This window comes from Vitis riparia, chromosome 8 (genome assembly GCF_004353265.1).
Source record: "Vitis riparia cultivar Riparia Gloire de Montpellier isolate 1030 chromosome 8, EGFV_Vit.rip_1.0, whole genome shotgun sequence".
Taxonomy (NCBI): domain Eukaryota; kingdom Viridiplantae; phylum Streptophyta; class Magnoliopsida; order Vitales; family Vitaceae; genus Vitis; species Vitis riparia.
The window spans coordinates 12,509,094-12,524,432 of NC_048438.1; the positions used below are offsets into that span (position 1 = coordinate 12,509,094).

Consider the following 15,339-nt stretch of genomic DNA (forward strand, 5'->3'; position numbering starts at 1 on the left):
CATGTACACTCTAGCCCAACTCCACAAGTTACAAACAAAATAATTTTTGAGTTTTTGTATATCCAAAGAATCCCCCCTAAAGGCTAATCTATTTATTTCATTCCATACTGTCCAAAAAATACACAACGGGATGGATCTACCTTGAAGGTACGGTACTCTTTGATTTTGAAGAAAGCTTTGATGTAGTGTCTGTTTTAAGTAGTGGACAGAGGAGGTTCTAGAACAAATTATTATTTTTGGATAGTTCGGCTCATGAAGTAGGATATTTCCATAAAGGAGTGCATGCACAAAAAGTTTGGATGAGTATTTTGGGGATACTGTTGCATTTGTGGTGTTGGGAGGTGTTTAGAAAGTTGGATGACCAGTGTAGAGGTTTTGTGGTTGTCAATGTAGATACAACCCAGTGCAACGATCTGCAATAGGCAAGAATTTTAGTGAAATCTGATGGAAGAAGAAAGCTTGGAACTTTGCAGCTGGTGCTTAGCCAGACATGTTTTGCTGTCTAGTTGTGGTAGGAAGTTTCCCCATGGCTGTCTTAGGTGGTTACAAGAGATCTGGCAGCAGACTGGAGGTTAGGGGTAAAGAGGTGGGTAAGCCATGCCTTGGGGGAAGAAGCATGGGTGGTTTCTCTGTTATTAAAGTTTGGCATAGGGAATGTATCGCTAACTGAAGAACTATCAAGGCAGAAAGCAAATAGCTTGCTATGATGTTGCTATAGAAGTCTCTGTAGGTAAAGGTGGGAGTTGAGGGAGGTAGTAGGTCCACTAATGTTGATATGAATGACAGGGTGGGCCGTAAATGCATCAAAAGAGCCCAAAGAGAAATGGAGTGAGCAGCAGGTGGTAATGATGGAGTGGGCAACGTGATGTGTTAAAACTCCTAAGATAAGCTAGTAAAGGCTATAGTGATGGACCAAGCTGGGGTAGGCCTTTTAAAAGGGATGGGCAAGGGAGAGCCCTTTCTTCAAGAGGGTTCTAGGGTGGACCCTCAACTTACTAGTTTTAATGGGCTTGGTTTTGGGCTATTGGAACAAGCAAACCAAGCCCTTGTGAACTTTAAGGGGCTTAGGGCTTCTTTTTCCACTGAGGCCTTCTTTATAAGAGGAATGGAGAATATAAGGGAGAAGTATGGAACTACCATGGAGGAGGAGACGATGGTTTTACTGGTGGAGAATAGTCTTTTGAGCTCTGATGTGGCCCTCTTCGCTGAGGTGACAAGGCTTCCAAGTTCTATTCCTCTCCCTGCTTCTTTTTTGGGGATGAAGGCTTCTCTTTCTTCTTCTTTCTCTAAGGGTGCTTAGTGTCACGGACTTAGTCGTTCACTAAGCTCGTGTGGCACTTAGGCAAGTCAAGACGCTTGATCTTGCTAAGTCAGCCTTGCTCCTAATGCTTAGCTTGTTAGGCTAAGATGCTCATGACTCGAAAGCTTAAGAAGCTTAATAGGCAACTCTTTAAAGAATGGAAGTTCTTATTAACTCAAGGAAGCCTTTACAAGTGCTTGGAAGCTCACTTGCTTGGTTAGGAAGTGATTTGGGTGGTGCCTTGGCCAAATGAGGCCCTCACCTATTTATAGACACCAATGGAACTCTTTGGAACCTTGGAGGATTCCTTACAAATTAAGAATATTCTAGAACTCCCTACACTAATCTATGTACAACCCTATGTACAAGAATATACAAGAGATCTCTAGAATTCTCTAGAAAGCCTTGGACTCCTCTCATGCCTTCCACCATAGTGTAGAGATGTGTGAACATCTCTAGGCATCTCTAGAACCTTCCACACTCTTCCAACCAATGTCTTAGTGTAGATGGCTCCAGGAGTCTCCAGAAGCTTCCCTCCTCCTATATAAGCCCATGGGGAGCGTCATTTGAAGCATCTTGTGACATTAGGCTCTTAAGGGACATGAGAGGGTCTCTGATGTAGTTTTGCACGATGGTGGTAGTGGCCCGCTGAGGATGGTTTTGGTCATGGTGGAGTTTCTAGGGAGGGAGCCAGGGTCACTTGATGCTTTGGTGGAGATGGTTAAGGAAGAGGGAGTGGTTCATGGTTTAGCCTTGAGAGGGGATATCCTTTTGGAGGACTGGTCTTCCAACAGCTTACCTATGTTCAGTAATTGGCTTGGAATGTCAATGAAAGGGTATGAAACAGAGATTTTGGAACTTCTTTAGAAGATAAAGGCTACAAAGGAAGTGAAGTATTGGGTTGGTGGAAAGAGGAGAAAGAACTCCATTTCTTTGAAATTCGAAAGGGAATTAAAGAAGCTTGAGTGCTTTGTGAAGTATAAGGGTTGTCTGTTAGAGGTGCCAAAAATAGGGATGAGAAAAAAAATCATAAAGTCAATTATTAGAGCTAAAAAAATAGACCTAGTTTGTATTTGGTATGTTTTAAGGAATCAAAGGTGCTTTTGTTGTTGGTCCCAATGATGAGGAGCCATGGAGTAGGAAGATTCTTTGGTTCAAGTGCAGAGAAGGCAAGGTCAGTTGGGGGGGCTTTCTGTTTTACTAGGTTGTTATGGCATTGGTTTTGTATTGAGTGGTGGTTGTTGTTGCTTTTTTCCTTTTGCTTGCCTTTTTTATATTATTTGTATACTTTGTGTGTTCTTTGGTGCACCTTTTTTCAAGCACTTCTAATTTAATTGCTGATTTTACCAATAAAAAAAATTATAGTTATAGACTATTAAGTTACTATACAGATTAGGATTTTTTTTTTTTCAATATGGTTTATAAGTTTTTGGGATTTTCTAAAGTTAGTAAATAAGACTATTTGATGTAGAAAAGAGATTAATAAATGAATGATGAATGATACCAATTTTTCTGCATACTTTACTATTTCTGATGATAGGACTCCATTATGTTTCTTCTAATAGATAATCTTAGAAGACCTTAATGAGACTCTTAAGGTTTTCTATCTTTTCTTCTCTATACCCTTTTTTTTTTTTTTTTTGCACTTTTATTGCATATGGCCATAGTTTTAATTCCTTGTTCCTTTCATTCAATCCTAAACTAGTGGAGTTCCAGTCCACCTATTTGATTATAGACAACCACCCTAGGATTGTTTTATATCATTTCTCTTGCTATTTATTCACAAAAAATCCTTATATCTACTGTTCTCAATACATGTTTCTTAAGGGCCCAGCTAAAGCTAGAGCATATTTCTCTACTCAAGGAAACAGTTGAGGAACAGGATGAATGCACAAGAAGAGTAAACTGATAATTACAGAAACAGAAACTGAAGAATATCTTTTATTTTTTGATAGGTAAACAGAGCAAATATATTAAAAGCGCTAGGAAAAAGCATACAAAGTACACACGGAGCATACATGTAGCAACCTAAAACAAGCAAAAGGAAAGAGAAATCACAAACCAGACCCCCAAAGTAGAGGCAAAGAAAAACCACAAACCAGGCCCCCAAAGTAGAGGCTTTGCCTTAAAGCTAGCAAAACAAAAAACCACAGACATAGCAAACAAACCCTTAGGAGAAACTGCCACGACCCCTCTTCCTTGCCCTTCCTGAAACTACCATCTTTTGCCCCCTAGGAAATTGTAGTCCCAACACACACCTTACAGGGTCACTGACTGACCATCTCGCCACACTACTCCAGCTCCTCTGACTGAAGAATATCTTAGTTCAGTCAGAGAAGAAAAGACTAGCTTTTTTTATCACATTTACTTTTTTTTTTTTTTTGATAGACAGCTTTTTTATCACATTTACACTGCAAGCTTGAGTTAAATTTCACCATGACATCAGGGGAACAAATGTAACTCACAAAAATTTTATCCCAGCTTTGAAACATTAAAAGAGTACATAGGAATCGCTAAGACAATCAAATTCATATGTTTCATTAATTATAAAAAATAATAAATTTCTAATCACTCTAGTTCATCAAGTTTGATTTCATATTGCTCCCCAGACGAGAGGATTTTTACACTAACCATACCTCTTTGCCACTCAGAATTCCCCACCAATATCAGCCTTTGTGCATTTGTCCGTGCTGCTCGTTTGAACACCCTTGAAGATGAGGCCAAGTGGTATGCATATTACCAAATCAGAAACCACAGTCAAGGTAGGAAGCTATAAAAACCCAAACATGAAATTGCATACCATTTGAGTGGTTTGCTCTCCAAAACCAAATCAACACTTTGGCCTTTTTCCCTGAGTCTTGTAGCAACTGCAGCAGCTGCTCCTTGAAGATAATGATCCAGAGCGCAGACGATATTCTCTACTTGGAGGCTGAGCTCTGGTAGAAGCCCCTTCTCCTTGAGCAACTGATAAAAAATTAAAAACAAAATAAAATAAGAAGAAAAAAGAACAAGAAGAAAAGAGGAAAAAAGAACCCATACCCATCAAGAGTGAGATCCCACAGAAAGGGGGAAAAAGGAAAAAGAAACCATCATCCATCAAGAGTGAAGTTAGATACATGCACATGCATAAAGGGAGAAAGAGAGTGAATGAGATAGAGAAGCTAAGTAAAATATTTTAAATAGGTTGAAGATCAAAGTGAAATATTTTAATTAGGTTCAAGATTATAGGCATACTTTAAACAAGGCAGGTCAGGTACAAACACATAAGGGTACAGGCATGGCATTTGATTATGACATGCAGCTTCAGGATGCCAAACAAATGTATCCAGAAAAAGAACAAACAAATACAACACAGATATGGAATTAGTCCGTTCTTTGTTACAACAGTACTTCCAAAATGAGTAAAGCACCACTTTTGAACATGCAAAGCTACACATACTTTATTGCACCCTGGAGTATTAAAGAAGAAGATTTGAACATTCTGTCAATCCAGTGAGTCTCTTTGCCCTAGGATTTGGGGCCTGGACAAATTCATCATCTACTTACACACCTGCACAGGAAACGCGTAACTGAATCCAACATAGGTATAAACTACCAAACAAGATATATAGCACATGTTAGTGGCTGTGAAGTTCAGTCAGTCATTGACTCAAATGTCCTATTGAAGGAATTTCATTTCACTGGGCCAAAAAAGGAGAAAAGAATACAAAGTTTAATACCTATCAAATTTAAAACATCAAACCAAGGTACAATATATACATAAATAAAGAAAAAGTCGATTCTAGTCAAAGATGACTCAGCTGGCATAGCATAAAGGTTCAGTCCCTCCACTGAAAGATTAAAATTTCTTGCCCTGTAGATATATGTGTTATAGAAAGAAATGTAAGTTGCAGCTCATAAGTAGTCAGAACATTCATCATCGTCTCTGAAAATCAGTTGGCACTATAACAAAATAAGGGAGGGAAATTTTTTACTAGGCTCAATATGCTTGTCGTACAGAAACTGGTTTATCTCAATAATAATGACACTAGGGAAGCCATTTTGGAACAGGAGAAGCATCTTCTGCCTAAATAATATAACATCCAAGCAATTTAATATAACAAATTCACTTCATTAAAGTTCTTTGATATACAAGGCATAAACTCACTTCAATAATGACAGCATCACCAAATCCAAAGCCACAAGCAGGGACGTCATCACCTCCAAAAGTAGAGAGTAAACGGTCATATCGTCCACCACCACAAATGGCCCGCAACTTTCCTTCTCTATCAAATCCCTGATGAAAAGATGAATTCGTTGGGAAAGGAAAATAAGAGGGTCTACTGTTTATGAACAAATTACACCATGTGCATGTCTATAAAGAGAAGAATAATTATCAGTAAAAGAAATTAGCTGTTTCAGCTGCATACTTAGCCCTCATTCAGTAAAACTTAAATTTTGTTTTCAAGACATGCAAGACTAGCAATGGCCATATGTGCTAAGAATAGCATATTTGCAGCATCTGGAATTTCAATAGTTCAGGATTTCACATGATCCTATAATGTCTATGCCTCTTGATTCAAGCATAAGCTGAAAAACAGTACCAAAATCAATGTCTGCATATCTACTGACGCAGATATGAAGTTAGTGCTTTACACTTGGAATTGGAAAAACTTCGAAATATACAAGTGTAGGCACTCCCATAATTGATAAGAATGCTGTAATGCTAACATCGACATTTTCCCACATTTGTTTTCAGCTAAACATACATGTGTTTCAGTAATTCAAAAATCAGAACCATAAATCATCAACTCAGTGACAAGGGGACACCTTCTCCCCTTATCTGTTCTTGCTAGCCATGGAAGGGTTTTCTTCTCTTTTTGAAGCTGTCATTCAGGAAAAGCCTTTCTATTATCATCCCAGGTGCTGCAGTTTAGGTATATCACATATCATCTTTGCTCATGATTTGTTTGTTTTGGCTGGGGCTACTCCTAGATATATGACAGAAATTAAGGCAGATTTAGTTGAGTTTGAAGAATTATCAGGCTTAGGCCTAATCTGCAGAAAAGAAATCTATTTTTTGCAGGGGTTGATGAAGCAGAAAGAGGTCAGCTTTGTGATATCTGGGAATACAAGAGGGGTGATTTCCTCTTAGGTACTTAGGTCTACCTTTGATCTCTACAAAATTGGATGCAGCTGCTCATAAGAACTTTTTGGATGAGATGATGAGTAAGATAAAAAGTTGGAGTACTAAGACACTGTCATATGCTGGTAGAGTTCAGCTTATCAAGTCAGTACTATCTAGTGTGAAGATGTAATGGTCTGGGCCTTTTATTCTACCTAAGAGAATGCTTTATAATCTTGAATGGTAAATAAGTTAAGAGATTTCTTGCGGACAGGTGCTGATCTTAAACACGCAAGTGCTAAGTTGATTTGGGATATGTCTGTAAGCCCCTTGAGGAGGGGGGCTCTAGCATTAGAAGGTTGGATGAATGGAACAAGGCTTTTATCTTGAAGTACATATGGGCTATCCATGCTAAAAAGGACTCACTTTGGGTGAAGTGCTTTTGCCTAAGGAAAAGTAAAGGAAGCATAAAGCCTCCGCCTTTGCACCCACTTGATGCGCTATTAAAGAAAAGAGCATTTCTATCCAATAATAATATAATAACAGAACGCTTCGCATTGGCTAGCTTGCTTGGCTACACCCATATCGATTCAAATAGCCCATTCAAGTCGATTCTGTGCATTGGATTACTTCTTTTTGCAATGATTCCAATATGTCAAGCTTCAAAATTGTATAATGACGACAAACGACCAAGTCATCACTTTCATCTACATATATAAAGTACAATCAAGCAAGCAGTCTTTTATGTGGTACAATCAATCAAGCCCACTGCTGATTGTGCGGCCACTGATTTTTCATTTTTAAGAAGCTCCTCCAAACTAGAATTCGCGAATCTTTCCAACTATACTCACTCTTAAAAAAAAAAAGAGATCAACAACTTCTTTTGAATGAAATTCCTTAACTTTCAACCCTCAAGGCCTCAGCTTCTAGCATGAAAACAATCTTTGCTAGAATCACATCAGCCTATTTGCTAACTCATCAACTCATGTGGACAGCACCGTGTTTCAGAAAAAAGGTGTCATAAAACCCTCAAGCAGTACGGAATAAAAGTGGCTGAGGTTGTTTTTCCACATCCATTCATACAGCAAAGTAAAAACAGGAAAGATATAAATAGCAAACCTAACCTCAAATACAATTCCAGTATAATAGGCAAGGCCACGGACAACAGATGCATCAAATTGAATCCACTCAGAGTAGCCAAACTTTTCAGCAAGGGAGAACAGTTGTTTCAGATCTGCAACTGCTTCCCCAGCAGCTCCAAGTATCTCTGCACAATTATAAACAACAATCCCATCACACATCTATCTAATCAACTGTTTCATTCAAGAAAAACTTACTTCAATAAACTCACATTAGCAGACATCAAATCATGTTTGATGTCTCTGTTGTACTAGTAAATCATATAGTGCAGGCTATTGCATTAGCCATACAATAATTTTTAAAATGCATAAGGATTCAATTTGGTAAGGTGTTAAAATTTTATTTAATTCTATTTTGTTAAATTTTTATACTTGAACCTTTTTGATCTTTGTTCTTGTATTTTATTTTTTATTTTTTATTTTTAATTTTAGTTAGATAGTTTACACTATAGTTTTTCATATTTTTTAGTTGAAGTATTTAGATTTTTAAATGGAAGATAAAGCAAATTTTTAGTTTTAAACTTTTGTTAGAATGCTATGTACTTTTTTCAATCACAACATATTTTCAATGTTTAAATATATAAGGATTTATTTTGGTAATTTGGTACTTTGCTTGTTTTTTACTTTCAATCTTTGTTTTTTTTTTAAATTTTTTAAAGCCTTCATCACTGTAATTATTTAGCTTCTTAACTATAAATACAAATGTTTAGTGCTACATTTTTGTAAAAATTCTATCATTTTTTAATTACAAAACATTTATGTTAATTAATTAAACTAGTGCACATTTGGATACACTTTATGTTTTCTATTTTTAACTTTTATATAAACTATAGTAACTTTCATATAAAATGTATGAACTTACCAAATATCTTTAAAAAACACTTTTAAGATTTGAGGTGGTAAAGTTTCTTTAAGATCTCAATTTTTTGAAACGGTATTTAAAAGACATCATCTTTTTAAGTAACTCTCAAAAAGGTATTGCATTTTATATAAAAGTTATTGTCATTTTCTATTTTTAAAAATATAAAACAAGAAGTGTATCCAAACAAACAACACATATTTAAATTTTTAGTATCTATAAGGTAGAAGATTCTATGAACTTTTAGTTTTATATTTTATTTTACTTTTATAATTTACAGTATACAAGATTCATAAATTTATAGGCCAAATGGGTTGTAAGTGGTTGGGGACATAATCATGCCATATCGACACAATTAACTTAAAATGTTACATGGGTTGGACATCCAAACATAAACATGACTTGTATGTTAAAGGGGTTACATTTATATATATATATATATATATATATATATATAAGAAAGAAATTGTATTAAAAAAGCACAAAAAGAGCGCAAGAGTATACAAGTCGCATACAAGTAAAACAAACAAAAAGTAGAAAAGAGGGTACAAAAAAATACTCCCTCCCTCACCCAATACCCAACCACTCAATGAAATCAATTAAATACATATAACCACCACCTATATACACCCTAACCCACATAGAGAAATTGTTTATGAATAAACTTTTTAGCCTTTGATCAGACAATGCCTCACTATAAAAAAATCTCCCTTATATTCCATTGCATTTTGCTTTACAATTTCTAGGGTCCTATAATGGAATTTATCCAAATTTCTTAGTACAAAATCTTAGATCAACTTTTACAAGAAAAGAATAATATATGGCAATACATTGATTTTTAGGTTATTCTTCTAACACTCCCCCTCAAGTTGGTACAAAGATATATTTCATCCCTAGCTTGTCTAAGATTGCATAAGATGCTGATTTTGATAAGCCCTTTGTTAATATGTCTGGAAACTGTTTAAAAAAGGTAACATACAAACTGCAAATCAGCCCGATGTCAAGCTTTTCTTTAATGAAATGTCAATCTATCTCCACATGCTTGATTCAATTGTGATGAGTGATATTTATGGAAACTTTGTTATTGCAATATAGCTTTATGGGTCCTTTCAAAGTGATGTCCAAGCCTATAAAAATAATATTTATCTAGAGTAGTTCACAAATCCCTTGAGCCATGACCCTAAACTCAAGTTCTGCCCTAGATCTAGTTATTGTTGATTACTTTTTACTTCTCCAGGTAACTAGATTTGCTCCTAAGAAGGAACAATATCCAATAGTAAACCTTCAATCAACAATTGATGCAGCCCAATTAGCATCACTGTGAGCTTCCAATTGCAGCAGTCAGCATCACTATATACTACCTCCATGAGATTCATGTGGTGAATGCATGAATTGGATTACCACACCTATAGCATACACAATGTCTGGTTGAGTATGAATTAAATAAATAGATAAATTGCCCCACGAATCTTCAATGGATCAAAGAGGCCACAATCTACCATATCATCCTCTATTTTTCCTTATAGTTTATGATTTTGTTCAATTAGAGTCTCTGCTGATTTACATCCTAGCATCCTTGTGCTCTACAAAAAAATCAAGGACAAATTTTGTGGGGAAATAAATATTCTTCCTTTTGAGTGTCTCTTCAATCTTGAGGAAATACTTTAGACTCCCTAAATCCTTGATCTCAAATTCATTGGACAGATAAGCTATTATTCTTTGAATTCCCCCCTCAGAATTTTGAGTGACAATAATGGCATCCATATTAATTATCAAGGTGGTCAACTTAACAGAGGAGTCGTGTTTGATACACAGTATGTGATCCCTGTGGCTTTGATGATAGTTCATTTTTATCATTGATTTTGAAAATCTCTCAAACCATGCTCTTAGAGACTATTTAAGTCCATAAAGGGACTTCTTAAGTTTGTAAACTTTGTTCTTCTAAGCCTTGTTACCAAACCCAAGAGAGGTATCCATATATACCTCTTCTTCCAAGTCGCCATGTAAGAAAACATTCTTCACATCAAATCTACAAAGGCAATCAAGATTAGCAGCTAAAGACGTGTAATACAAACAGTACCCATCAAAAAACATGTAATAATATTAGTGTTCATTTTTCCATGGGTGCAAAGGTCTCTTAGTAGTCATCACCATAAGTTCTAGTGAATACCTTGGCTACCAACTTAGCCTTAAACCTTTTCATTGTCCCACAAGCCCTGTATTTAATTGTAAAAATCCACTTACAATCTATTGTTCTCTTCCCTTTGGGCAACTCAATTATATCTCATGTCTTGTTCTTTTTTGCATCTCTTCATTAATTGCTTTCCTCCAATTCTTATTTCTTTTTTTTGATACGTAAACACAAATATATTAGCAAAGGCAAACGCCGCAAGGTACACAGGGAGTATACGAGGCGACGACGGCCTCACAACAAAAGACCAAAAAACAAACAAAAACCCACCAGCCCTCAACTGGAGGCTAGCCACTCCAGGAAACCTATAAGGGAGCGGACTCCGCACCATTATACAACTTAGCCCACCCCACAAATTACAACAAAAGAATATTAATTTTCTGTATAGCAAGCTCCCCCCCCCTAAATGCTAGTCTATTCCTTTCTTTCCACACCGTCCAAAAATAATAACGGTATGGATCTCCAAATTCTCTTCCTCTTTTTGCCCACAAAAGAGCCCTTCCAGCTGATATCACCTCCTTTACAGTTTCTGGAAAAACCCACTGGGCTCCAAACAGGCTAAGAACCATCCCCCACAACACTCCAGCCACTGTACACTGAATAAGAAGATGATTCACATTTTCCTCCTCACTACCACAAAGGTAACACCTGTAGGCATCTGCCATCCTCTCTTTTGAAGCCTATCAATAGTAAGAACCCTTCCCCAAGTCGCTTCCCAAGCAAAAAAACGCTAACTTGGAAGGAACATTCTCCACCCAACTTCTTTTTGGGAAACATAGGGATGCTATGGCTGGTCACCAGCCCATAACGCATCCTTGACTTCATACTTCCCATTTTTCCCCCCTTCCATACAGCCAAGTCTTCCTCCAAGGATATTCTTTGACTCCTTAAGATTTGTAGCAATTCGTCAACCCGGGTCAGCTCCCAATCATTGAACCTTCTAATAAACCTAAGTTCCAGCCTCCTTGGCCAGCAGACTGGTCCCATAACTCCCCCACAGTGCACTTTTTTGTGCAGCCACATTAAGAGATTAGGGAATCTCCTGCCAGCCCCACATCCCCACACCAAGTGTCCTTCCAAAAACTGATTTTGGTGCCTTTTCCAACCTTAAAAGCCATATTGTTCCAACACCAATCTGCTTCTTTCATAATATCCTTCCAAAGCCACACCAAAAGCCCATTGCTTTTTTAGTTCTCCACCCAAATTCCTCTTGTCCATACTTAGCCACAAGAACACGTTTCCACATCTCCTCTTAGCATGAGCAAACCTCCAACCATTTCCAAGGAGGCTTTGTTCAAGAATACTAGTTTCCTCAAGCCAAGCCCCCCCTTCTCCTTGCTCACACACACCCTCCCAACTGACAAGGTGAGCTTCCTCTCCAAACTTCCCCTCCCCACAAGAAGTCTCTTTGCAAATTTTCTAGTCTTCTCGCCACTGTCTTAGGCATACGGAATAGGGACAGCTGGTATAGTGGCATGCTAGCCAATGTACTCTTTATAAGGTGATTCTACCACCCTTAGAGAGATATTGCCGCTTCCACAAGGCTAGTTTCCACCTCATCCGTTCTCCACCCCATCCCACACGTAGCTAGCTTTATTTGGCGCACCCAGGGGCAGCCCCAGATAGATTGAAGGCAGCTGCCCAACTTGCATCCCAATTCCACAGCCATCTCCCGGATCTCCTCCACCTCCCCCACCGGAATAATCTCACTTTTAGCCAAGTTAATCCTCAGCCCCGAAGCAGCTTCAAACCAGCATAAGGTCCAACTCAAACAGGTCATATCTTCTTTCTTAGCCTCGCAAAATACTATGGCATCATCCGCAAAGAGGAGGTGAGAGATGCTAACAGCCTGCCCCCTACCCCTCTGGATTCTACATCCAGTGATGCAGCCCCCTTCCACAGCCCTTCGAATCAAGACACTCAGCACCTCCATCCCCATGATAAACAAATATGGAGATAGGGGTCGCCTTGCCGGAGTCCCTTAGAGCTAGGGAAGAAACCAGCTGGCTCCCCGTTTACTAAAACCGAGAACTTGGCAGTCGATATGCAGCTCCATATCCACTCCCTCCACTTGGCCCCCAAAACCCATTTCTCCATTACCCTCATCAAAAACTGCCAATTGACGCTATCGTACGCCTTTTCAATATCTAGTTTGCAGATTAGGCCCTTCTTTCCTTCTTTTTCCATGAGTCAATCACCTCATTGCGATTAGGGACGCGTCCAAAATCTGCCTTCCCCTTACAAACGCGTTCTGGTCATATGAAATCACTCTATCCATCACCTTCTTAACCCTATTGGCCAACACCTTAGCCAATAGTTTGTATAATCCGCTCAAAAGACTGATCGGCCTGAAGTCCTCTAGCTCCTCCGCTCCCCTTTTTGGGGTTATCAGCACCAAGAACGTGGCATGAGACCTTAAGAAAGGTGTTATGTTCTTGGAATTCCTTGAACATCTCCAACACCTCCTCCTTCACAAACTCCCAGCTGAATTGCCAAAAGCTCCCGTAAAGCCATCCGGGCCTGGAGCCTTGTCCCATTCATGTCCATTAGAGCCGAGTGGACTTCCTCTTCCATGAAAGGCCGCTCCAAGAAGTCCGCCTCTTGTTGAGTAATCTGGTTCAGATTTAAACCCCTATATCTGCCTTCCACTCGAGTCTTCCGTTAATAGCCGATGAAAGCGTCTACTATCCCGGTCCTAATTGCATTCTCCTCTGACAGCCAGGCCCCCCTGATTTTAACTCTTTCCATGGCATTCCTTCTTCGGTGCGCATTTGCCATTCTATGAAAATACCCCGTATTTTTGTCCCCTCTCTTAGCCACAGCTCCCTAATTAGCTGCCGCCAGTGAGTCTCTTCCAGCATGACCCACTTAGCATATCCTTCTTTGCTTCTTCTTTCTAGAGAATTCCTCCTCAGACAACCTCCTCTCACTTTCCACTTGGTCCCAATAGTCCACTTGCTGCAAGGCAGCCAGTTTATTACTCTCCAAATTCCCAAACACCTCTTGTTCCAGATTTTAAGGTTTTGTTTAATTCCTTTCAGTTTTGTTGCCAATTTATAGCTAGCCCTACCACTAACCGATATCCCCTGCCACCAACTCCTCAATAGCTCTTAAAGCCTTCCACTTTTAGCCACATTTCTCGAACCTGAAAGGTGAGGGGCCTCTTCTTTTGCCACCCCCTTCAATTGTAATTGGAAGTGGTCTGATGTAGGCCTAGATAGCCTCTTCTGAGTCACATGCTAAACTGGTCAACCATCTGGACGAGACCAGAAATCTGTCAAGCCTTGCCCAGGCTTGGTTATGAAGCCCCCCACTCCACGTGAAAATTCCCCCTTGGAGGGGAAATCAATAAGCTCAAGGTCATCCATAACCTGACGAACCTCCTCATAACTGAGGTCACCCTCCCTTGCCTGCTTCTTTCTCCTTGCGCGAGAATAGCATTAAAGTCACCCCCAACACACCATGGGTCACCCAAAGACCTCTCACTGCTCCTAGCTCATTCCAGAAACTCTCCCTATCCTCTTTGTTGAAGGGGCCATACACACCCGTGAACACCCATGTGCCCCATTTCCACAGTTCTAAATTGCAAGAAACTGAAAAATGCCCTCCTCCCACTCCAACAATTCCAAGGACCTTTTATCCCAACAAACCAAAACACCTCCAGCTGCACCAGCAGCTGCAATAGCTCTCCAGTCTAAGAATCTCCCTACCCTAAGCTTTTCGCCACCCATCAGTCATTACTGAATTTTTGTCTCCTGGATACACACCAAATCCACCCTCTGTTTTCTAATTACAGACTTAATAATCCTTCTTTGTTGACGTCATTTGCACCCCTCACATTCCAGCTCATTAGTTTGAGGTTCATTAACCCAACAACAATTGACCCCCTCCATCTTTCATGGAATTATCTTCTTTCCTTCCCCTTGTACTTGACTGAGCATTCCAGCCTTTTGAGCTCCCTCTCAAATTTAGTTCTCTCCAATAATCCCTTGCTATGTATCCTTTCCCGTCTTTTCCTTATTTAGACAGGAAATCCAAGATCTCCCTCTCCAATCCCTCTATTGAAAAACCAACAGCTTGCTGAACTTAGCCAAGCTGCTTTCTTCCCAATCTGTCTCCTTCACACTCCTTTGGGCCTGGGATCCAGACACGGCTGGCATCCAGTCCGGGTTTTGGTCCTCAAGAGCATCGCCATTAATCGCAACTAAATCCAACAGCCTCTCTTCGCGCTGGCTCCCCCCCTGAAGCTGCATCTTCTATGTTGTTTCTCGCTGGCGGCTCACCCTTAGATCCCCAGAAAGGTCGCAATACTCCCTCGCCGGAGTCCGACCAAAAAGAGAAGAAGAAGAGGGAGAAGAATCCCCAACCCTAAGATTTAAAGAGGACCCGTACCTGAGAGCTTCCTCCACGATCGCTCTCTCTGCCATGGAGCACAGGGGAGCCGGCATCTGCGTTCCAAAGATCTCCTTCTCGCGACACTTTATAAAATCCCCTTCCATTTTAGGCCCAAATTTTCTTCATGGCCTATGCCCATGAACTTGGCTTGCCTTTGGCCCAGAAGACCCCCAGCCGAAACATCAGGCCCATGGGCCAGGAGCGCCATTCCATCAGGGGCTTGAACCTCAGCCGGCCCACACTCTAACCCACCTGCTTCCATTGGGCCTTGGAACACTGGCCCGCTATCCCGCTTCAAGCCCACGAGGCCAAGCCCCGATCCAGAGGAGCTTGACCCATCACCCGCTGGAC

The 15,339-nt window shown here is 39.7% G+C and overlaps 1 protein-coding gene across 1 annotated transcript in view; it reads right to left on the reverse strand.

Annotated features, from left to right (window-relative positions):
- Positions 1-3,742: 3,742 nt before the first annotated feature.
- The window catches only part of LOC117920356 (histidine--tRNA ligase, chloroplastic/mitochondrial-like), a 47,742-nt gene continuing 36,145 nt past the window's right edge, over positions 3,743-15,339 (reverse strand). The window contains exons 8-11 of the mRNA XM_034837825.1: positions 7,529-7,671; positions 5,448-5,576; positions 4,101-4,264; positions 3,743-4,007 (exon numbers count right to left, since the gene is read on the reverse strand). Coding sequence (XP_034693716.1) covers positions 3,869-4,007; positions 4,101-4,264; positions 5,448-5,576; positions 7,529-7,671 — 575 coding nt within the window. The 3' untranslated portion in view covers positions 3,743-3,868. The remainder of the gene's footprint in view (positions 4,008-4,100; positions 4,265-5,447; positions 5,577-7,528; positions 7,672-15,339) is intronic.